The sequence below is a fragment of the Phycodurus eques genome, chromosome 8 (genome assembly GCF_024500275.1).
Source record: "Phycodurus eques isolate BA_2022a chromosome 8, UOR_Pequ_1.1, whole genome shotgun sequence".
Lineage (NCBI taxonomy): Eukaryota > Metazoa > Chordata > Actinopteri > Syngnathiformes > Syngnathidae > Phycodurus > Phycodurus eques.
This window is the reverse complement of record NC_084532.1, coordinates 18,616,807-18,642,794: the sequence shown is the minus strand read 5'-3', so window position 1 is coordinate 18,642,794 and position 25,988 is coordinate 18,616,807. Positions and strand designations below refer to the sequence as shown.

Genomic DNA, 25,988 nt, shown 5'->3' with positions numbered 1-25,988 from the left:
ATCAGGACACACACACACACACACACACACGTTGTGAGACATTGTTCCAGTTTCACAGCCCCCGTCTGTGGAGCAGCCTGCCAGAGGACCTCAGGGCTGCAGAGAACGTTCATGTTTTTAAGTATAGGCTCAAGAGCCACCTTTTTAATTTTAATAGTATGTAACTTTTGGCACCCCCCCCAAAGATCAAATTCTGCCTTACAACAGAAGAACAATATGATGTAGGCACTGCATGTTATACCCCTTTTTTGTGATTCTACAACATTTTTACTATGTTCTGAAGGACATGCGTCATTTCCATGCTGTCATTTTCGTATCGTCATTTGCAGTGCGCCACCAACCGGGCCAGTGTGGCAAATGAATAGGGCATTCACTAAATATAAAAAATAAGATACTGACAAATACAGCAAGAGCTGAATGGCTTAATCAGCATTGCGTCATCTCCTCTAGTCGTGGCTTGGGTGAACAAAAAAAGTTGTGGATTATATCTTTAATTAGTATTTTATTAACTATTAAACTGTTTTATTTCCTTTAAACTTTTATTTCATTTTAATTCTTTCATATTTATTGTATTTTATCTTTATGCTATTTTCATAGTTTGGTCTATTCATTTGAGTTTTCAGTTAACATTGGGTTTGATATACATGTGTATGTGTATGATTATTTTATTATCTTTCAGTGTTTCCTCAGTGGGAGCTTTCTACACTGGGAGCTGTGATGGACCGTGGCTATGGTTCTGCCTAATGGGGTCCTGAGTCGCCATATGTGGCTCCTTTTACACCTTTTACACTGGGGCTCCCTGCCGGTGTCGAGGCCGCGGTCTCCCTGAGATGGTGTTTCTTCACCTCGATTCTTTGTGCCCAGCCATAGGTCACTGTATTATGCATTTATTTTTATTTTTTTTACCTGCGCATGTGAGCATGTGTGTGTGTGGATGAATGGTGTGAGGGGATTTATTTTAACGATGTAAAGCACTGAATAAAGATTGATTTGACTTGATTATCACCCTTCCCAAGCACCAGCGATCATTGGACTTTCATGCCAGTATTAGACCATCACTGCAATGTTTAAAGGTAAGTTTAGCTCAACTTTAAAACTTTGCAAACATTTATTTACAATAATTATAGACTGTACTGGGTGTTTTTACACAACGAAAAAAAGTGCTTCAATATAACGGAGAAATGGCTTTAGTGAAGAACCCCTCTCCTACTTAGTTCATTAACTCGGTTAAACTGCATGTGGAATTGAGTGTATTCTGGCAGTAGGCCTGCTGATCTTTTTTGTCCACTTAAAACAAAAATAAAGATCTTAACTTCCTTCTAAAGTCGCACGGAACACGAACCACACAACTCACATTTCTACGAGGGAAGGTGGTGAGGAGCTTGAACTCGTCAAATGGGTATCCCTTGGAGGCCACAAAGTCAAACAGGACCTGGAGCTTACAGCTGCCCAGGAAGCGCCTTTCCAGAAACTCGCCACTGGGCGTGCGGATTCGCAGCTTGCTGATCTGCTCCAATGACTCCTCATCAGGCTCTGGTGGTAGGGTCTGCTCCAGTGACAAACGTATTGCCTGAGAGAAAGCACAATGTGGTCAGTACAGCACACTTGCTAGATAGAAGACAGCTAGATTGTCGCATTGTGGTACAGTTGATATAATAAAATGGTTGGCTGATGCAAATAAGAGTACTCTTCCTACTCTTTGTGCCTCATCACACAACAGATGTTAACGCTTTGTCTACTTCAACAGCTACATGTAAACCTAAAATGTCATTTTAAAAATTAATGACACATTTCCTATATAATGTACAGTGCAAGTGCATGTTGACTGAAGACGGGGCTTTACATACAGGTGCTGATGAAATGCAGCTGTTTAGATTTTAACGCCCCAGGCTTATCAAGCAGTACTGTTTTCATGTGGGTGGTTTGCTTGGTAACAGCCTATATTCAGCAAAGTATAAATAGTTAGTACAAGTGTAGGTGTGGACTGAGACATAAATCAAAAGAGAAGACAAAGCCTTGCTCAACACATTTTGTTAATGAAATGCAACATCGCATCAGAGAATATATTGGTGTGTTTATAGAAAGCTACACCAAAGATTCAAGAGTTACATAAACTGTTATGGCCACTATCCAAACTATGAGTATGAACCAGCAGGACTCATGATGAAACACTCCTTGTCCATTTTGAATCGGATTAAATAACTTGCCCCTTGTCTAAGCCTGTGCCGAGTTCTGCCTAAAAATGTTATACAGCAAGAGTCCCATAGACAGCTCAAGTGACAACAGCTTTATTCTATAGATTCTACCTTTACTTTGTACATTAGGGAAAAAGTTTAGCTTTGTTGGAACAAAAGAAAACCATGAACTGTCAGATTTCGCAGCAGAGCTAATCTACTCTCATGTGTTTAGGAGACAGCGTTTCAGATGCTCCCTAGAGACTCCCTCTTCTTTCTGCTTCTGCTCCTGAACTCTCCTCCCCTCCACTTGTTGTTCTTGTTTGGCCAGCCGGGGAGCATATGCTGTGACAACATGCCCCGGCTTTATTTACACACCATAATGCAATTATATTTCATAAGAGTTTACAACAGTAGCTCATTAGCAGGTTCTGGTGTTGGGGGGGCAGCGTCGCGCTCGTGTCGCGTCATCACCAGCTCCCTCAGGTACAAGAGACGATGCTGACTGAGTTAAAGGGGCCCCCAGGGACAAAGTAACACACACATAAATAACAGATTGTGGCTGAGTATGATGGTGGAGGAACAAATGGAGACAGAAAGTCAACCACAGACACAAACATAAACACCCACACATGTGAAAGGCTAGTGTCCCTGAAGAAACCACAGAACACGCGTCTGGTCGGATGCGTAGCTTGGGCTGCTCCATACAAATAACCTGAAGCATATATCTATTCATTCATCTGGCAACCTATAAAAAGCAAATAAAGATGAGTGGCGGTGCAACTGACAGCCACAAAACTACATGGAAAGACCACTCCAAAAGTAATAAATAGTAAATTATGAGCAACCATACAGAGTGCACCGCCCTCCTCCATCGCACTTTCATTTTTTGTTCACTTCTCTTTTGTTTTGTCTTCAATGTATACAAATACACTTGCTTAAAGTTTCAAGAAATCCCAGTGATCCTAGGAGCTGAGTTGTCTGGGCCTTTATGCTCCTGGCAGGGTCACCCATGGCAAACAGGTCCTAGGTGAGGGACCAGACAAAGCACAGCTCCAAAGACCCATATGAAGATTTAAAATACAGGAAAACCTTTTCGCTTGCCCGGACGCAGGTCAACGGGGGCCCCCTCTGGAGCCAGGCCTGGAGGTGGGGTTCGAAGGCGAGCGCCTGGTGGCAGGGCCTGCACCCATTGGGCTGGGCGGGCACAGCCCGAAAGGGTAACGTGGGTCCCCCTTCCCATGGGCTCACCACCTGTGGGAGGGGCCATAGGGGTCGAGTCGAATGTGAGCTAGGCGGTGGCTGAAGGCAGGGACCTTGGCGATCTGAGCCCCGGCTACAAAAGCTGGCTCTAGGGACGTGGAATGTCATCTCTCTGGCAGGGAATGAGCCCGAGCTGGTGTGCAAGGTCGAGAAGTTCCGACGAGATATAGTTGGGCTCGCCTCCACACACGGCTTGGGTTCTGGTACCAGTCCTTTTGAGAGGGGTTGGACTCTCTTCCACTCTGGAGTTGCGCACGGTAAGAGGCGCCGAGCAGGTGAGGGTATACTTATTTGCCCCCTGGCTCGGGGCCTGTACATTGAGGTTCACCCCGGTGGACGAGAGGGTAGTCTCGCTCCACCTTCGGGTGGTGGGACGGTTCCTGACTGTTGTTTGCGCCTATGCACCAAACCGCAGTTCAGAGTACCCACCCTTTTTGGATTCCTGGAGGGGGTATTGGAGAGCGCTCCCGATGGGGACTCCATCGTTCTGCTGGGGGACTTCAATGCTCATGTGGGCATTGACAGTGAGACCTGGGTGTAATTGGGAGCAACGCCCCCCCGATCAGAACCAGAGTTCTGTTATTGGACTTCTGTGCTCATCATGGATTGTCCATAATGAACACCATGTTCATCCATAAGGGTGTCCATAGGTGCACTTGGCACCATGACACCCTAGGTCGCAGTTCGATGATAGACTTTGTGGTCGCATGTCTTGGACATTCGGGTGAAAAGAGGGTCGGAGCTATCACCTGATCACCACCTGGTGGTGAGTTGGCTCCGATGGTGGGGAAGATGCCGGTCCGACATGGCAGGCCCAAATGTATCGTGAGGGTCTGCTGGGAACGTCTGTCAGAATCCGCTGTCAGAAGGAGTTTCAACTCCCACCTCCGGCAGAACTTTACCCACGTCCCGGGGTTGGCGGGGGACATTGAGTCCGAATGGACCATGTTCCGTGCCTCCATTGCTGAGGCGGCCAACCGGAGCTGTGGCCCCTGAAACATCGCGTGGACATCAGGGACAGTGCCTCTTGATTGTCAGACTGGTGTGGTGAGCCCTCTTTTCAAGAAGGGGGACCGGAGGGTGTGTTCCAACTACAGGGGGAACACACTCCTCAGCCTCCATGGTAAGGTCTATTGAGGGGAGCTGGAAAGGAGGGTCCGTCGGAAAGTCAAAACTCTGATTCAGGAGGAGCAGTGTGGTGTTCGTCCTGGCCGTGGAACAGTGGACCAGCTCTACACCCTCGGCAGGGTCGTCGAGGGTGCATGGGAGTTCGCCCAACCAGACAGTGTTTTGTGGACTTGAAGAAGGCGTTTGACCATGTCCCTCTGGGAGTCCTGTGGGGGGTGCTTCGGGAGTATGGGTATGAGTATGAGTATATATCTAGTCCCCTGATACGGGCTGTTCGGTCCCTGTACGACCAGTGTAAGAGTTTGGGCCGCATTGCTAGCAGTAAGTCGGACTCGTTTCCGGTGATGGTTGGACTTTGCCAAGGCTGCCCTTTGTCACCGATGATGTTCCTAACTTTTATGGACAGAATTTGGTTTGGTGACCTCAGTATTGCATCTCTGCTTTTTGCAGATGATGTGGTTATGTTGGCTTCATCAAGCCGTGATCTCCAACTCTCACTTGAGCTGTGTGAAGCGGCTGGGATGAAAATCAGCACCTCCAAATCTGAGACCATGGTCTTCAGTCGGAAAAGGGTGGAGTGCCCTTTCCAGGTCGGGGATGAGATCCTGCCCCAAGTGGAGGAGTTCAAGTATCTTGGTGTCTTGTTCACGAGTGATGGAAGAATGGAACGGGAGATCGACAGGCAGATCGGTGCAGCGTCTGCAGTGATGCGGACTTTGTATCGGTCCATTGTGGTCAAGGAGGAGCTAAGCCGAAGAGGCGAAGCTCTCAATTTACCGGCCAATCTACGCTCCTACCCTCACCTATGGTCACGAGCTGTAGGTCTTGACCGAAAGAACAAGAGCCCGGATACAAGCGGAGAGAAGCTCGGGCATCCATGAGGCGCTCAGAGTACAGCCCCTGCTGTTCCACATTGAGAGGAGCCAGATGAGGTGGCTTGGGCATCTAATTAGGATGTCTCATGGACGCCTCCCTGGTGAGGTGTTCCGGGATCATCTCACCGGGAGGAGACCCCGGGGATCACCCAGGACACGCTGGAGAGACTATGTCTCCTGGCTGGCCTGGGAAAGACTCGGGACACCCCACAAGAGCTTAATGAAGTGGCTGGGGAAAGGGAAGTCTGGGCTTCCCTGCTAAAGCTACTGCCCCCGCAACCCGACCTCGGATAAGCGGAAGAAAATGGATATGGATAGATAGATGGATGGTTTTACGGCAGAAACTAGCCTGTCAAACTAATGCCGTGTGCTGGGATACTCATTGGATGTTTTTATGACAGTAATTCTTTAACCAGATGCCAAGAAGAGATTCCAAATTATATAAAGGAGTTTTCTGCAAGGGGGTGGCAATACTGACAACTGTACCAAACCTGAATCACAAAGTGTTTCCGCTGCTATTTTAACAATGTTGATGCCTTTGTTTCATGCAGTGTTCATAGTTCAGTTGAACTGAAGTAAAATGCACTCATTTGTGTTCAAGTGAGCCAAGACCCACCTCTTCTTTTGTGCTCACCAGGGTTGAGATGATAGCCTTTAGACCAGAGGAAAGGAAATGCACTAGCAGAGAATTTACACCAGGGTCCAATTTAACCAAACAAATCCAACGTGCGATCACGCTCTATAGTCAAACTATATTGTAATATTGCCATTTGGGATAAGAGTTCAAGGAAAATGTCTTTCAGAATCTAAATAAAAGACAAATTATATCTACAAAGTTTATTCTCTTGAATAGAAGCTAATTGCAAGGGATAGTCGTCATGGTAGCAATGAAAGGTTTGTTATTTTTTGAGGTCCTCAAAAGTCAGGAGAGCCTTTTGTGACAAAAATATTTCTAATTCAAGAGTTGTCATCTTCTACAAAAGTAAAACACTGATCGTGGTAAGTACATTACCAGTTCATTAGCAGAGGAAACAATGGACGGTATGAAGTTTGAAAATAAGTTGGGCCATGGTGCCCATTGTTGTTAAAATCGAACTAGTGTGCACACACAGGTCTACAGTGATATAACAAAGGTGGCTGGCTGGAGACTCTTTTGTTGTTTTCTGTTTAACTTAAGTGACAAATCACCTGAGCGAGCTCAGTCACCCAATACCTCTCAGTGCCCTGAGGCGCTGTACTGCTGAGCAAACAGCAATCAGCCAGCACTACACTGTATTACCAAGGAGTGCATTAGTGCCATTCTTGCAGAATTATTGTTTTTCCCATATGCGTGACAATGTGTGCGTGTGTGTGCATGCGTGTGTCTTAGCCCCCACTTGGCATACAATTATTGTTTTCAAGTGAATATATGTTTGCACACAAGCCTGCGAGCAAGCCTCAGTCTTTTGTTAACTTTGGCTTCAATATGGGCTTGTGTGCTGTACGAATGCAAAGCAGCTAAACAGAACAATAACTGTGTGTAAAGTTGGGTGATATCTGTAGGGCGAGGCCTCACTGTAATTAAACTATGGCGTTCTTCACAAAGGGCTGCGTGCCTGATCACCTCAACTCATTGGCAGGCAACAAAACCACAGTCTGATTGAGTCGTTGAGAAATGAGAAACAGACAGCAATCATAAAAAACACCACCATGGCACTAAACATCCCGGATCTGTGACGAGAATGTGACCACAACTAATAATTATGTTAGATGAGCATGATGAAAATAACCTCCTTCTCTTCTTCTTGCTCCTTTCTCATCTGTTCCAATCGAACTTGCTCGGCCTCCACTCGCTCTTGAGCTTCCCTCTGAAAAGGACCCAAAGCAAATTTTATTCCATGGAAATCAAAAAGAGAATCAAAAGATGGCAGAGGTAAAAAAAATCATCTGATTTTCAACATTTTTGGCACATTGTACCATTCTACCCAGACTCAACGTTTTCCACAGACTTCCATTTTTGGAAAATCATTTCACGTTGCTACTGAATGTGCACACAGAAAAATGTAATTAAAAATGTAATTATTCTAACAAATTCAGATTCAGAAAATGTTATTCATCAAAATGGGGGAATTTAAGTTTTGAATACATTTAATGTTCCAAAGTTGAATGAAATGAAACAAATAGAAGTCTAGCAAAGGAGCATTTCAGAGAAAAAAAATTCTAATCCATAAGAATTAAACCACAGGTGAATATAATAATCATCAAAATTCTAAAAATTGTTCTTGTGTTAACTGAGAAAGGGATATAAAGGGCCTATACTCATTTATGTTGAGCACTGAATAGTTTGCGGTTGTGTAGAATTGCACTACATCAAAATGCGAAGCATTTCTAACAACTGGTTACACTAGTTATATGAGGGAAGCAACCTGGATATAAACTACTATTGATAAGAGGCCATATTCTTCCATTCATGGGTAAATCTTTTTACGCACATGACTTGCGCGCTGTCAAGGTGCTCCAATTCTCCCGTAATGACTTCTAACACACACCCTAGTGTGTACTGGACGAATATGTGTGCAACCGCCCATGAGGCATAACTTGTTCAAGTGTGAGGAAGGCTACAATTCCTAAAACTGGAGTTTCCCTGAGACGTGATTGCCATAGAAATCCATTCGGAAAATATGTCACACTTTAAATGTGAAATTAACCCCCATAGTGGATACAGAAGGTAGGCGTCGCCAGTGAGACATGAGCACGGCTCATCTAACAGTAGCAACTTTTCTTTATATAAAAAAAAAAAAAAAAAAAAAAAAAACATGAAATGAGTACTCCAAACATCGCTAAAAAGTCTGGCCTCACATAGTACTCGAGCAACAGCATTACAGCCTCCGTGGGCTCATACTCCCTGGCACGTGTGCATCCATTTAATTTTTCATCATTGAACACTTTTAAAGGTCTTTTAAGCGACTTGGAGGCTGAAACAGCAGGCTGTTGTTTCATTTAATTTGGTTTTAATGAGTGTGGATTTTGCTTCGTGAAACTGCTAATTGTTGTATTACGACATCTTAATGTAGTCATCTTAATGTATAATGCACAACCCCAAAGTTGACCTAAATTCTGGAAAACCCTTCTACCTATGTATAATGGATTTTTACAATGCATGATTTTGATCCTACTCATATGATCATAACATTAAGTATTATCTGTATTTTGTTAGGGTTTTTTTCAAATTATTATGTTAAGGACTTTATTTGAACACATAATACTTTCTTTTTATTTACTTGCTCTTATTTTGATATTCACAGCCCTACTTTTATTTAGTAAATCAGAAAACACACAGTTGTGGTCACATGTTTAATTACTCAGGCAGAATTTGCAAGATGTGTACAATTCTTCAAAGAAAACATGAAGGACAAGGCGAAACACATTTAATTTTATTTTAATGGGATCCAAATTAAACTGTCAAGCATTTCAGAAAAGCATTATCATTAAACAAAACAAAGAAATTGATGATGGTTGTTCAGTCATCAGTCGTATTTAAAAAAAATACAAATAAAAATAAATAAATAGTTCATAAATTCTGCCTGGGTATGTAAACTTATGAGCACCACTGTACATATATGCAGTCATACGTACCCCTGTCATATTGGAATGAAAGTGTGGTCTACACCTTTCTCATAACCTCTAAGTGGCGGTGGCATATTGAAATGAAGGTGTACAACTTTTTTATAACCTCTAGAAGGCGGCATACATTTATAATGTTTTTTTCATTTCCCCCTATAGCTATGTATAATGCGCACTATTGACTTTTTACAATATTTTGAGGAAAAAAATGCACACTATACATGAGAAATTGGGGTAGGTTATGTCACACAAAAATATTCCCAAAAAAAAGGCCATTATTTACGACAAAAAACAACATTTCTCTGGAATCCATCAGCCGAATTTCACAATTCTTGCTGCGTTGTACTCAGGTTGAAGTGGTCGTTCCATCCATGCTCAGCATTTTGACAGACTGTCATTTTTGGCAAATCATGTGGCTACTAACAGGCTCTTTTGAAGGAGCATGTGTTTTTGTATTTACTGTTAAATAAAAACTGTTGGTGAACGTATGGTAGGTGTGCACCGCACCGTCAGCACGAGTCAGCCGCCAGCCGTTGGAGGCGCGGAGTGCGGATGAGGAAACATGCTAAAGTTTTTGGCAGATGCACGCTCGGGCAGATAAGACAGGGAATGCCCACACTCCATGGATAACTCCACCTGGAGTTCATAAATGGCGAGAAATTGCGCAAATGATAGAAGTGGACGGCAGAATGGGCGCAGTCAGAAAAGTGCGGAGTTGGGCGCCTTTTCTGAGTTAAGCAAAACGGGGTAATATGCCACTATAGACGTGATGTATATCGTTTTGACTGATCTTATAGTCATTATCTTTAAGGCTTTTCTAATTTATTGGATATTGGTAGATTGTCCTGGAGTACCTACTGTTGTTGCAAGTGGATGAATTTATTGTCGTCTTCCCACACCAGTGTTCTAAGAAGGCCAGTGTCAGTGGATCTATTTTCATAATTTTTATACCTTCTTTCGGTCAGCCTCCAGAGACAGACGGTAGGCCTCGTCCTGTTCTCTCTTCACCATCTCTCTTGCTTCACGCTCGTCCTATGTGGAGTGGTGGAGAATGAAAGAGAATGATAAAGGACACATACGGACAAAACCTCTGAGCCGTGGCAGTGGGTGTGGAACCAAAAAGAACCAAGGCAAAAGAAAGCTCAGCATATCAAGTGTGGTTACGTACAAACACCAGGTATGAAAGAGTAGCAACAGAGGGGAATTCACTGTGACCAGACTGTCTCATTTATCAAACTCTGACCCGCTTTTATGTTTCCTCATCTCAGTTTCACCGTCCCTCTTTTATATTCCCTCTGCTTCTCTCTTCCTGTTTGTACAGAGGGAAGGCGACAGGCAGCCTTTCTCTTGTGTACCTGCTGGGGCTGCAGAGTGAATTTGAAAGACTGGGACTAAATAGAAGAGTCTATTGTATTAACAGTGCACAACCATTATTTTTCTGTTTTCTGAGGGCCCACGCTGTGTGCCTGCCCGGATATGGCAAAGGAAGCTTATTGTGATGATTGGAGGGGCACTGCGAAGCTAAGCAGTGGGCAAGCAAAAGGACAGTATGTATTGTTGCTTTGAATCAGCACATGCAAAAGCTACATTTGTGATCTTGCTCGACGTAATGGACAAATAGTGAAAGGAAACTGTAAAAGAGTGGTAGAAGGGGAAGCATCAGAAGAGGCTACCGTCAATTGAGTGGAGATGACTCACGCAAACAAACCACACAGCTATTCACTGTACGTATTAGTGTTAAGCAAATATTCATGCAACTACACATCTGAAACACCAGAGACGTCTATCTGCTCTAACAGGTGATTTCGAACAACCCTTGAGTCCATTAATTAGTCCTATGGGTACATTAGTGCAGATTGTACATTGAGGGAGAGAAATGAACTCCGATTGTATGCTGGTTTTTGGAAGCATAGTTGTATACAGCATCTGTTTTAATGTACGTTAATGTGCCTCTATCATTATTGCTAATCACCATAGCATTATTATTATTGTCACACCTATTGTTACTCACATTTTCTCATCCCTATTTTATCTGTCTCTCTGCCCTCTGTCACTCCTGTCTCTCCATCTCAACCAAACTGAGGCACACATCCGCCACACGTCGCCAGATCTTGGTGGTTCTATTCAAGATTTCTTCCTCAGACAGGGCTCGAGGTCCCATATGGTGACCCTTTTTCAGTGTGTACAAGTAAAGATTTCATGTGGTCGCATGTTTTAATGCTCCCTTAACACAGTATCACTATATAAGACATGGTGGTTGAGAGTTGCCATCTTTTTCACTGCATTAGTCAATCTCCTCCACCTGCACGCTCTCCTTTCAGAAGATAGATAGTGCACCATCTTGTTAATATGAACGGCGACCCTCGCGTGGCAGAGCAGTTGCTAGCTGGAGCAAGTCGGTGCTTACGGGGGGTCCCCTCCATCGTCGGGTGAGGAGGTGCCCCTGACAAGGGCGCAGATAGCACTGGTACCCACTCAGATGTATAATGACATCGATCCGTCCCCTCCACTTTTTAATCACCTCCTCTTCCTGAAGTTGGGGATGTCCAACTCGGCAAGGCAGACCAATCTTACAAGCCCGACATGGAACTCATGCTATCTGCTTTTCACGTAAAACACTACCTGTACAGTTGTGTTTTGTTGTATGTTTGTAAGACTGAGAAGCACTGGGCCTCATGTTTCGCAAGTTTTATAAATTCCGACTCAGTAGAAATTGTACACACCATCACAGCACCACAACATGAAAATAGCTTAGAAATAGTTATAGCTTTTCTTTTTCTTTTTTTTTTTTTTTAAACTTTGAGCCAACACCTAATTCTTATTTTACAGCATGCGGCCAGAAGCTAGGTCCTACAATCAGGTAGCCACGCAGTGCCTGTTGTATTGTTCAGAAAAAAAACAAAAAACAATTACAGCTTTTTTTTTTTTTCCATATTTAAACATGTTTTTATGCTGTGCCATAAGGAAATCCTAATACACCTTCTGTTATTTAAAATGTGAAATTCATACACAGGTTACATAAATATTTGTATTTATGTACATATGTTTGTATGTATGTATGTATGCATTTATGTTTTTGAACAAATTTGATATACTGTAATTTCCCGTGAATAATGTGCATCCATGTATAATACGCACCACCCAAAGTTGACCTCAAAATTCTCGAAAACCCTTCTACCTATGTATAATGTATTTTTACAATGCGAGATTTTGCTTCAACCCATATGATCAAAACGAAGTATTATCTGCATTTTGTTAGTTTTTTCAAAGAATGATTCTGAAGTTAAGCACTTTATTTGAACATGTAATACTTTCTTTTAATTTACTTGCGCTTATTTTTAAATTCACAGCCCTACTTTTAGTCAGTAAATGAGAAAACACACAGTTGTGCTCATATGTTTGATTCCCCAGGAAGAATTTGTTAGATGGGTAGAATTCGTTAAAGAAAACATGAAGGGCCAGGCAAAACAATGTTATTTTAAAGGGATTCAAATTTAAACTGTCAAGCATTTCAGAAAAGCATTATCATTAAACAAAACATAACCATAAAGAAATTAATGATGGTTGTTGTTCAGTCATCAGTTGTATTTAAAAAAATTAAAATAAAAAAAATAAAAAATAAAAACTTTAAAATTCTGCCTGGGTATGTAAACTTAGGAGCACAACACTACATATATGCAGTCATACGTACCTGTCATATTGGAATGAAAGTGTAGGCTATACCTTTTTCATAACCTCTAGGTGTTGGTGGCATATTAGATTGAAAGTGTACACCTTTCTCCTAACCTCGAGGTCACAGGTGTCAAACTCATGGCCTGGGGGCCAGATCCGGCCCTTCGTATCCTTTCATGTGGCCCGCGAAAGCAAATCATATGCGTCGACTTCACGTCTCTTGATAAAATACCAAAACTGCAGATTGAGATATTGCGATCATTTTTTTTTTTTTTACAAATTCCCCTTTAAAATAAATTGAAAAAGTATTACTGAAAATGTTTTAAATATTTTTTTACTGACTTCTGATTTCAAAACTAGTTAGCCATTAATTTGTTGTAACTATGCAGTAATATTTGGGGATCATACATTTGTATGGGTTCATAGTAATGTTCAATACCACTTGTTTTCTGACTGATACCAGTACAAGTATTCACTCCTAAGTACTCACCGATACCAATACAACTAGTATTTTTGATATATAAAATTCAAATTCACACAATGACAGATAATTGTGAACAAAGATCTTTCTTTCTGACCCGCATAATGATTCACCAATGTGTCTCAAATTGACTTGTGAATCCAGGCCTCTTTATTTGAACACAAAGCTGATATACTAGGAAGCCATGGCTTATTCTGTTGGATGAATGTGGACAGGTGGATAAACAGGTTTATTGTATGTTCTGCCATCTAGAGCATTTAATTGTTCTGCCTGTCATTGTACGCCGCTGGCATAGATAGATGACAAAGATATACTTGCCATTAATAAATAATACTTTTTGGACAAATTAAGTGAAATGGAATAATTTCCTGTGTCACCTCTGATGCTCTCTCATGACACGTGCCAAAGCACACTGCCTTAAAGGGTTTTATTTATCCTTGTCTCTGCCACCAAAATGCTTGCTCAACTGAGTTCAGTTGGTTTTCTTTGACATTTGAGTATACTTTTGGTTAGGGTATGGAAAGTGCCTCGAGATAACTTTTTGTTTTTCTTGGTCTTATAGTGAAAGAGGAGACTGCCGGAAAGCCAAGGTGGCAAACGTAATGTACAGGAAACTATTGCAGAAAGTTATTTCTGTCAATTGATGAAAACATTAGGCCAGATGAAAAAATATTTTGGGCGTGGTAGTCCTTCGAAGCAAAAATACTTCTTTGAAGTTTATATTGTTTTATGACGGTTAAAGTAAAAGTAAAATCACAACAGACTGTTGCTTTAAACTTGTTTTTGCTATTTCGCAATATGTTGGCATAACTACTAATCCATCCTGACCTGATCACAGCAACATCAAACATCTTTGGCATGAACTAGAACAGAGATTAAGGATCCAAGAGCTCTCTCAGGTTCAATATCAGTGACCTCTTAACTCACAATTACTCTTGTGGATGAATGGACAAAAATTCTGCACAAATCTTGTAGCTAGTCTTCCCAGAAGAGTGGAGGATTGGACAACGGCCTGTGATGCAGACAAACGGAGGCCACAAGACTTTGACTTAGTTCGTTGATGAGTAAGTAGATACTAAGATAAAAATGAGACAACCACTGGAATGACTTTCAAGACAGTAAGAACTGCTTAAGATACAAAGTGGCTATCCAGCTGCTCCATTGTGAGACACTGTCAACATAGAATGTCTGAACTGAGCGGACGTCTGTGTTTGTGGTGTGCCAGTGGGCTTGTGGGAAAATATAGGAAAAATCGGACACTGCAAAAGTCCAAATAATGACCAATACTTGGGACAAGTTTAAGTGAAGATTAGAATTTGAGCAATGTCAAGGTTGACTTCACCCACTCGGCCGTGGAGATGTGAATAGGTCCTGTCAGGAAGAGGATTGACTCAATTCCTGTGGTTATTGGTCCTAATGGATAACCGCACAGCTAAATTAGGCTTTCAAAACCGCTCAAAATCTACGCTGTCTTCATGTGACATTTTTACAAGCTATTTCCTTCAGGCAGGGTGCACCTGGGTTATTATCCAATGTAAATACCTTCTCAGAACAACTTTACTATACATGCTGATTGGTGGTTTCTTAACTGTCTGAAGGAGCTAACACCAGTTGATTAATTTATTATAAGCAGGGCATAAAAACACCAGCATAAAACTGTTTTGTGCAGTTCATTACATAAATAAGAGACATATAAATTATAAGCATAGATCACATACTTTGGATGGATTGACCAAGCATGGGAAAAATGGGAAAATGTAGCAGAGGACAATGTCGGATTAATGTAAGTTTATTAGTCTCACAATAAAGGGACAAATGAAGTAACTATTCAGTAAGCTATTTGATTATACAGTGCCGTGAAAAAAAACAAAAAAACTCTTGGCCCCCTTCTCAAATTCTTATATTTTTGTATAGTTTCCCCACTTTAAAATTTAAGATCATCAAACAATTTGATTTTAAATGGTGATTTCATTTATTAAGGAAAAAAAACCTCATCAAAGTTACCTGGCCCTGTGTGAAAAAGTAATTACCCCCTTTTATTAAATCATGAATTAATTGAGGCTAATCACAACTTTTGGGGGCCATTATTATATTGACCAAAAAGTGTGGGAATTAGTTTTTCCTTGATTTGTACATAACAGACAGTTGACTGTTGATGCTTTTAATACACCTGTATGAGTAAAATCTCATTCATAGACATAAGGTTGCAAAGTTTCATTATTAGAAGTTTTGTTATCGATAGTATGGAACCTACATGAATACAAGTCTAATCAGACACATTGACATTAATTACTTTGTCACGTATTGATCAACTGAAGTGTGACTAAAATGGAAAATCCAAAAATGACGCCAAAGCATTGTTGCAAAAACGATTACATGAAAAATAACTGTCACTCAATAAGTCATTCTTTGCGTGCGACCAAAGTCACTCTTTATTTGCGGTTTCCATAACTGACATGCAATGGCTTTTAAATTAGCATTGTTGCTCAGTGACTAATTGTTGAACATAGAGTGACACCTGTCATTTATAGATACTGTAGTCAGAATAGAAGCGAACTGGCAAGTGTGGGAAACTATCCCTAAATTTGAACTTAAACGGGAATGAGGTGAAACAATGTTTATGTATCATTTCAGGTAATAATGCCTTGCGCTCTTGCTCAAGTGTGTTGCTAGCTATTCAGCTACCTGGCACAACATGGATAAAGCAACACACTTCCTTAAACTTCAGTTGTTTATAATGAATGGAAACACACTTCCTTAAACTTAATTTGTTCCTAATGAGGCGGCACGGTGGACGACTGGTTAGAGCGTCAGCTTCACAGTTCTGAGAATTGGGGTTCAATCCCCGGCCCCGCCTGTGTGGAGTTTGCATGTTCTCCCCGTGCCTGCGTGGCTTTTCTCTGGGCACTCCGGTTTCCTCCCACATCCCAAAAACATGCATTAATTGGAGACTCAAAATTGCCCGTAGGCGTGACTGTGAGTGTGAATGGTTGTTTGTTTGTATGTGCCCTGCGATTGGCTGGCAACCAGTTCAGGGTGTACCCCGCCTCCTGCCCGATGACAGTTGGGATAGGCTCCAGCACGCCTGCGACCCTAGTGAGGAGAAGCGGCTCAGAAAATGAATGGATGGATGGATGTTCCTAATGAATGTGTACAGAGTGCCAAACCAGAAATTTTGGACTTTGTGAATAGAACAAACTGTAGTGTAGTAAAAAGGAATACTGCATGAAGTTGATCCCCTCTTTGCTGCAATAACTTTGTACTATTTTGTCTGTGTACGTGGGAAGTTTCGTCCATTTGCCCAGTAGACCATTTGTTTGTTCAAAGGTCAATGATGTTACAATCTCTGCTCTAGTTGTGGTCCGGCATCCATGCCCCTCCCTTTGGGACTTGTCGGGGCGCTTTGGTTAGATTGGGGACCTGCCCTGGGTCCTGGGGAGTGGGTGACGTGTGCCTCGCTGGTTTGGCCCCCCCTTGCGGGTGGAGGGGGCCGGGCCCACCCATCCTCAATTTGCCGGCTCAGTAACATCGCACACCAGTTGACTAACATGCATGTGATATGGTGTTCATTCACTAATAAGTTCGATAAGACAAAGGAGGCTTTCACGATGTGTAGCATCTGACGCGCTCCCTCCCAAGTCCCGCTCCGAGCCTCAGCCTACAACGCGCGAAACTTCAGTGAAGTCAACTCTCAGTCAATTGGGTGAGTGCCAACATTGAGACAGCTAACAAGGTAAACGGTTGGTTGCACTTTTGCACTGATGGTTTTTAGCGTTTATTTTAGTCTTCAAACCAACGTAAGAGCAGAGGACAAAAAAAAAAAAAAAAAAAAAAGCTCAACATTGAGCTAAAACTTCACTGTAGAAACTTTACATCACAATGAATTGGGACAAAATTCACATAAATGTTGTCTCACAGTATCACAAACACTAACCTTGTGCATCATCAGTGGGTAAAGAAAGGAATTAACATTTGATAGCATTTGGTTCCATCCATTTATAAAAACAAAAAAAACAAAAAAACAAAATCGGTGTCGGTACTTTTCGTGCCAACAATATGCTGAGTTGCGGTGCGTACCCTTCAAATTAAAAAGCTACAAGCTTAAAACAGGAAGTCAAGTTAAAACTTGCACATATAAACCATTTGAAGTGATAAAACAGTCCCAAAGAAACAATTTCAACAATGCTATTTAAAAATTTTAGCCGAAACATTAATTAATGAATATTAAGTAAATTGGGTTAGTTCCACACACATTGCCATTTAGTTCATAGGTTTGATATTGATAGTCAAATGTTCATTTTAGTCTATGATGCAGGCTGCAAAAAAATTGGATATTCATAATTTGGAGACCCTTTATTTAAACCATGCAAACTTTTTTGACCCAGTCCCCTAAAAGAATCCGAATCGAGAATCGTTTGGAACCGGAATCGAAATAAGAAAACGGAATTGGGACAGGAATCGCTCAAATTCAAACGATGCCCAGACATACGCATCAGTAGCACTTGCTCATTTCCCATATCCTATCCTGTCCTGCCCTTTTCTGTCCTCTCTCATCTTCTCTCTTTGTTAGTTATTGTATGTTCTCACCGGGTGTCACCCCCCCATCCACAAATAAGAAAACAATTTGACTGTTGTAACGTTACTTGTGCTCAAATATCTAGACTGACTAACTATTGTTCTGCTGTGGTTCGCAACCCTATTTCCACTCTGTCCCTCTGTCTGTTTCCGAACACCCCCTTTCTGTCTGGCTGCATTTTCAATAAAGAGCAGAATAATTAAAAAATAAAAAATGAGCAGAGGGAGTATTTCAAACTCCCCTGTTGCACAGCAACTGTTCCAGCACAAAAGGCATACAGATTCACTATTCTGCAAGGCCATACAGCTGAACAGGACAGGTTAAAAAAAATAATATGCTGTTTCACACATCAACATCCAAAGAAGCCACAGGTTTCCAGAGCACACTCCCTTACCTCATCTTTAATGTCCTCTTGTTGCTGTGCTGTGAAGATTTCCATTGCTCCCATTAACCTCATCATTAGCTCATCCACTGTCTTATTTCCTGAGAGTTAAAGTGCAGCCACGAATGGACGTGAAGAATTTTTAATAACTTTTCTCGCAATAGAAAGAGTGCATTAGTTCAATGCATACAAAATTGTTAAAAAATTTACCTTGAATAACATTTAGAACTTCATTGGAGGTACGTTTTCCCATGACTATGAGAAGCAGAGGAAACTGGTCTGTCTTGTATGTCCGTATAGTCTGTGTCACCACACTGCCAAAATGTCTTGTGCAAATGGTAAGTAGCCTGAAAGACACAAAACAAACATGAGTCAATACATTGTTCACGTTACTTGCGATCATTTGTTCTCACAATCAACACAATGATATATTATGTAAGTATTATATAAATAAAAGTTACCAGTATAAACAAACACAAAAAATATGTGAATATGCTCAGTTCAGCTTTCTGACTCCACATAATAGAGAAATGCATAAAATTGGTGGCATTAAGAACTTTAAAATCAATTCTGCTTTTTCTTATTCCATCAGAGTGATATGCTACCTCAATTGGGTGAATTAGTATGCCTCGCCAGACTCCCAGAATTGATAGGGTAAGAGAGGATTTCTTATTCCATTACAAAGAGGGAAGTTTTTAAATTAACATTTCAAGCAGGGAAAAGGGTAGCAGGCAGCCCGAGCCCACCGAGCTCCCTCTAAATGTCATAATATTAATGAATTGCTATAGACTGAATGCAAATATAGATTACTTATTTCCTCCTGCCTTTTAATAAGATCTACTTTAATAACTGGCTGGTAAAATAGAGGGAAGTAATGGAATGGAAGGCGAGACAATGGGTCAGAATAGGGTGATGAAGTTGAAGGATGCCGTCTGAGAATGCTGCAGCACATGAAAACACAGTCAAACCCGAGAGTTACTAGCAGGATTGTTAAATAGTGCTACACCACGAGTAGTGGTAGTCATGCACCCACGCATCGTGTAAATATGGTTGTAGACAAATTAGATTTTTTTTTTTAACTATTTCATTACATATATATTAGGAAAAAAAAACGTTTACTTGAAACAAAATTCAACTAAAAGTAGCAGAGGGAAGAATAAATTTATATTTTCTGCCCCTTTTTACAGAAAAACACACTTTAGGATCTCTAAATAAATTAGTCTTTAAAATTATTTTCAACCTATTTTGCCGATCACCGTTTAAATTAATCCAGTCATAATTATTTAATACATTTGTTTTAATAAGATTTGCAAATATATTATTGGTGAAAAAAGGGAAACAGTACAAAAACTGGACACAAGTAACTCCTTTTTTAACATTTTGATAACTAGAGGATGGAGTATAATTGCTGAACTCTGATTGACCTGCATTTGGCGATGAAGTTGGGTACCCTAAATCCTACTGATCATTTTGCCCTGACACTTATCCATGTATAGACCATAGCCCGGGCAGATCATAACAATAGCCTGTGGAGAAACTTTAACCTGTAATGAAAGACCAGTGAACAATAGACACTAATTTGAAGGGTAATTCAATCTAAAATCCTCCATCAAACACAAGCAAACCTGCTTTAGTCAGCCATCTAAAAGTCAAGATATTGAAAAATTGTTCTCAAAACAACTGACGCGCAATATTTCTGGAAAAAACGTGTGTAAGGGTACACCCAGAGGAAGTGAAAATGGAGGAAAATAAAGTTTGTCTCCTCTTTTGCAGCTATAATTTCTGCACGGTTTCAGGGTGTGATTTTGTTGTTGTATTTTAGACGCGGTTGAGGTCAGGGATTTCTAGTTTTTCCACACAAAGCACACCCAACCACGCTGTCGATCACTGGGGCACAGTCATGCTGAAGCAGAAAAGATCCTTTGTGAAACTGAAAAACAGAATTGTACAAAATGTCTCGGTAAGAATAAAGAGCTAGCCAAACTATTGATTCATGAATTAAATTATTAGGATATGTGTCTTATACGGCTCCATATAGTGTATTACTGAGGACATTAGGAAGTCAATCTACCTCAAAGCTCATGCGAACGCTTTAGCACAGTTTCATTGAGCCACAATGACATAATGAAGAACGTAGCCGAGACTGCACCAGAGTCATGGCTTTTGAAAAGCTTCAGGGCAGGAGAGACCTCAACATGAATGGGAGTTTAAGCTATTGAAAAATATGATTGGCAACTTCCAATTTGTCACACATCTCCACCTCTAGCTGAACCTCCAGACAACTAAAATAGTTAATGTTTCTCTGCATTGTCACCTTGCATTTCTTGCCATCAACTTGATGACTGAAGATTTGAGGAGACAAGCTATGTGCTTCACTGAACAGTTGATGACTCAGGCAACTAACTCCAGTAGTAGGTAGCACTGCAGGGAGTATTTCTGACAACCACTTGTACTGGAATTGGTATGGTCACTGGATGCTCCGACAGCTCACCGTGTCATAAGCACAGTGTTTCTGAATGCACCCATTCCGGACATGTTTTGATTTGAAAAAGACAGTTTATTCTCCGTCTAGACAAGTTAGGCAATCAGGTTGTGGGACGTCAAGAGGAGAAGTCAAGCAAGAGGAAGATGAGTTGTGTTCATGAAGCTCCCGAAAGAACACAGCAATAAATACACTGCCAAGCTGCCAAACAAATCTTGCGAGTGACTCGCTGTGGCGACCCCTGACGGGACAAGCCAAAACTCAAAACAAAAACAATGAGAGTTAAACAATGAATTCATATAGTAGTGAATGTTCTAGTTGTCATTTTCAGGTACACAAGACTAGTTTAAACCTTCCATTTAGCACAATCTCCTGTTAGAAGAATTGGAAGGAAAATACTACAGGGGAACAATAGCATGAAGTAATATATTTGGGGCAGCACTGCAAGCTACACTAATAGGAATTTTATCATGTTGATCCAGTTGTAAGTGTCAATATTTGCCAGGACACTACAGTACAATATATCAGATTTTTTTCCCATGGGCGAAAATTACACTGGCATCCAATCGGCGAAACTGCACTCATGTATAATTAATCTTATAAATGGGCAGCTTGAGAGAATACAAAGTGAAGCAAAAAAACGCATTCCAGTATCAGCAGGCTTGTCACATGCGCACACACATACATACACAGCGTAACTGTGTGATTGATGCCAATCAGCAGTCACTCTGGATCAACCAGGGAGCGTGAGAATGCCGAGACGCTGTGTTTGTGAGAGTGACCGAGACTGCATTTGTGCATGCATGCGTTAGCAGCAAAGCTGTGACTCGCTGCGTGTCATGAAAAGCTCCAGATGTTGCCTGCCTTTAATGTGCAATAAAAAGGCTCAGCTGGGGCAAAAAGCAAAGGAGGCAATTGAAGAGAATGGAGAGCAGAATGAAGGAAGGAGGGCATTTCCTTAAAAGAAATAATGGAGGGATGAGGTTAGGGTGCGAGTCTTTCTTAAACGGCTCCTACCAGAGGGCAGACTTAACTCGGGGTTCTGGTGAGTGGGAAAACACTTGGGTAAGTAGGATATTCTAAATGAAAATTAGTAAAGCGGGGGGAAAAAATGCCGTTACACCTGCATCTCCTTCTGCATGATATATCAGGTACTGAATAAATAATGTTTGGAAAAGGTGGTCCTTAGCTGTAAAAATGTGACATGTTAAAATATTTCATCTATTAAAATGCATTAAAGCCATTATCCTGAACATGACAGCATTACATCACCCAGCAGCAACTGAACGGCAAACGAAAATGAGAAAACAATCAAACATTAGTTGTTGTTGACTTTGCTACCTGGCTTTGTTGGGTTCTTTAGTAACGTCCCAAGCCCATGTAATGAAGTTCTGGCTCAGGTAGGAGACAATGGAGTCGGCACACATCATTTGGGAACAGAAGACATTGCTGAGGACACTGTCGTCGTTGTGGAGGTAGATAGCCAGCAGCTTTCTCTGGAGAGGAGACACAATTTATTGAAGATTTAAAATTATTGTCATATGTATTGATCAGTAGTCAAATCTGAGTGGTATAACCATAAATTGGCCAGTAGGTAAAGAGACTGCATGATTTCTATAGGCAAAGGCAAGGCCACAACTGGTAAATACAACGCACAATCAAGTGGAGAGTGGTGTAAATAAATCCTCTCTCGGAGGCATCACAGATATGAAGAAAACAAAACAGACAGACCACTCTTATTTATTTTACACCAAATGCCAACAGCCTACTCAGGTTAGTAGCGGCAAGGGCAGACAATATTGACGAAGCTCCAAATCCAAAGATATTGACACCATGGTATATGCCCAGCATTCTCCCTGCAGACTATCTAATTAAAAAACAAACACAACCACAAGCATAAAAGGTTCCAAAGGACAATGTTGGAAATAATGCTCTCTAAATGACATGTCACATCTCTTGCAATGAAAAGAACAAACAGAAAAACGCTTGGATATTTTTTTTGGTGACAGGGAGAGTCAGAAGGTCAGTTTCTCAGGAGTAGTAATCTAGGCTACGTACAACAAAAAGCAAAAAAATAAAATAAAATAAATAAATTTAGACTGGGTGTTAAATGTGACGGAGAGTGAAAGACCAAGTTGTGCTATACTGTGGCCTGTGTAGAATAGAAATGGGAGAGCACTGCTGTGTTTGCTCAACGATTAGAGCTTTAGAATAATCTCCAGGGCTCCTAGAGAGAGGGAGCTGGGGACTCATTCATCAGGCCGATTCAACGGCCTGAAAAGATTAAACACTCATGCTGAGAAGACAAGCAAATTCAGTCTTGAAAGAGGAATGAGTGAGAGGGGAGGGTGGGGTTTTACAACATGAAGAAAAAAAAACAACAACAACCCGATACATGCTCAAGCGCTGTCATCCCGACATGCACAAAACCAAACTCTGCTGCACCCACCGGCGAAGTGCTAACATTCACACACATACTTGCTCAATTAGTGCAAGTGTAAAGACTAATCAAAGTGGCCATTTGGGCCAACTGAACACCTTCATCTCGGTTAAACTGTCCGTACCCCTCTGTTCTCATGCCGCTTTCAAGTTGGATCTTTTGTATTGCCTGTCTTAGCGGGGAGGAGCAAATCCCTGTTCAGCTAAATTACTAGGTCCAACCTGAGTTAGACAGTGACCCCATAGCCTTTCTTCACACCTGGTCACCTAAATCTGAGCTTGCTTTGTGTGTGTGTGTGTGTATGTATGCTGTCCACAAGTATAAGCTATCGTATTGATGTTTCGTTTTCTCTGGAATTATAGAAGTTTCGAGTTAGGCATATTTGGCACAAAGTTTATTATGTATTATCTATTAAAATGCCTACATATGAAAAAAAAAATATTATACACTTTACACAGATTTTTATGGGGCTGATCGGTATCGGCCGATATTTAGCACTTTCTGCTGATCGGCTTTAATGTCATAATTCGCCAATCTGATCAATGATGTCATTGATTGGTTCCGTAAAAGACATTTACTCTGCGTCGTTTTGACATAGTACTGTAAATATCTGACGGCCAATGAAGTTATTTAAAAAAAAAAAAAAAAAGGAAAAAAAATAAAATAAAAATCAGCGGTGTGGGACAGACAACACGTCGGAGACAGGCAACACCTAATGCCCGGATCAGAATACAAGACAAATTTGCTCTTTCACAATTGCATTGTCAGACTACTGCAATGAAATCTTGTATTCCGATACCACCGCATTCCGTTTTTTACGATCATTTGGCCTTATCTTGTCAACTCAAATGCGACCGGATACACTCGTTACCCCGGCGACGACAACAAGAGTGGAGTGCGACGACTTTGCATGATAAGGACAAAATGGGGAAAAACGTGTGTTGGTGGTCACCGGTGCTCATGACAGGAGAGGACGTTCGTTTAAGGCTTGTTTGAGGTATGTTCATGTAGTTTTAATACGATACGGCTCACAAGCAGGCAATAAAATGTTATGTAGCCTAGCAAGCTAGTGGTACTACGAACGGTTGGACATAAACATGCCGCTGTTCTGTCGAATCATGCTCTAAAGTTTCGGTGTGGTGAAGTAATTTAATTAAAAATAAAGTCATTTAATTACAGTAAGTTAGCACCCATTATTTCTGTCATGTAATGTTGGTTTGACCTGACTGATTAGAATACACGATCTGACTAGAGCAGTGATTTCCAAACTTTATGGAGCCAAGGAACATATTATACAATTGAAAAATCTCACGGCACATCAACAAACAAAAATGTCACAAAAAGTGGATACATTAATTACTGTATTTACTTCCTCCCATCTAATAGAAGACCATTCATTTGTACTGTTAGTCACTATGCCTCACTGGCATAAATAGAGGAACAAAGATACATTATTTATTATAATTATAATTTTTTGCGCAATTAAGTACACAAGTATAAACAGTAAATGAACAGGTCATGCGGGATGGTGGTTGACTGGTTAGACCGTCCAGACCGTCCGCCTCACAGTTCTGAGGACCGGGGTTCAAATCCCGGCCCCGCCTGTGTGGAGTTTGCATGTTCTCTCCGTGCCTGCGTGGGTTTTCTCCGGGCACACCAGTTTCCTCCCACATCCCAAAAACATTCATTGTAGGTTAATTGACAACTCTAAATTGTTCGTAGGTGTGAATGTGAGTGAGACTGGTTGTTTGTTTGTATGTGCCCTGCGATTGGGTGGCTACCAGTTCAGGGTGTACCCCGCCTCCTGCCAGATGATAGCTGGGATATGCTCCAGCACACCCGCGACCCTAGTGAGGAGAAGCGGCTCAGAAAATGGATGGATGGATGAACAGGTCATTTAAATACACACATTCCTCCATCTTGTGATCGGATCGGTCGTATGGTTTTTTTAAACTCGCTGATCGGTCCCAAAAATCCTGATCGTGTAAAACCTAATATAGATATATAATTACATTTTGCGTTTTATCGATTTGGTGTTTGTCTAGTACTAAAACAATAAACTAGAACTAGGGCTACACAATATATCATTTGAGCGTTGTCATCGCGATGCGATATGTGTGTGCGCAAAAGTCACATCGCAGAGTCCTGAAATGTTAGTTTATTGATATCCCGTGAATCAACTTTAATATTAAATAGTGACCAGTAGATGGACCTGGTTGGACATGCTAATAAGATTTGCACAGATATGACGGTAAATTATAACCCTTCAAACAACACACACGGAGCAGCCCAGTGTTAAAAACAGGTGCATTGCAACACCGTAACTTCACATAAATTACGCTCTCGAGTATAATGCCCACCCCGAAAATCAATCCCAAAAATCAGGAAAATTCTTCTTTGTATGTAGAATGCACAACCATGATTTTCTATCCATATATGCAATCAATGTTAATGATGATCCTTTCCTAATTATGTTTTTCTAATCAATTCTGGTCAGCAATATTATTAATACTAATTTACTATTTAATACTGTGGCGCATCCACTGTGGCTTTACGGAGGTATTTTGCATCTCCCACGTAGCCATTAGCACGTCAGCCTGTTTGCACAATGTAGTGAAAGCTTGTGCCCGGATAACACATTCACTCCAGGTGTCAGCTAATAAAAAAATAAATATTTAAGACACAACAAAAGCTGCAGAGGGGGATAAACACACATAAGCTCTATTAACATTTGTATTATTAAAACTATTTATGGGATTAGGGAACTAACTGACATATAGAATTTTAACAACGGTGCTAGGCATGCTGGGAAATCCTCTGCTAGCAAGCCGCCATTTTTTAAAGATGGCATCATCATTGACCTCATCGTCATGGCGGCATCTATAATATATTACAGGTTATATAAAGAAATC

At 41.2% G+C, this 25,988-nt stretch overlaps 1 protein-coding gene across 1 annotated transcript in view; it reads right to left on the bottom strand.

The window, feature by feature from the left end:
- The window catches only part of faf1 (Fas (TNFRSF6) associated factor 1), an 88,132-nt gene that overhangs the window by 10,769 nt on the left and 51,375 nt on the right, over window positions 1-25,988 (bottom strand). The window contains exons 14-19 of the mRNA XM_061684548.1: window positions 21,978-22,132; window positions 18,365-18,501; window positions 18,167-18,255; window positions 9,995-10,075; window positions 7,210-7,287; window positions 1,355-1,570 (exon numbers count right to left, since the gene is read on the bottom strand). Coding sequence (XP_061540532.1) covers window positions 1,355-1,570; window positions 7,210-7,287; window positions 9,995-10,075; window positions 18,167-18,255; window positions 18,365-18,501; window positions 21,978-22,132 — 756 coding nt within the window. The remainder of the gene's footprint in view (window positions 1-1,354; window positions 1,571-7,209; window positions 7,288-9,994; window positions 10,076-18,166; window positions 18,256-18,364; window positions 18,502-21,977; window positions 22,133-25,988) is intronic.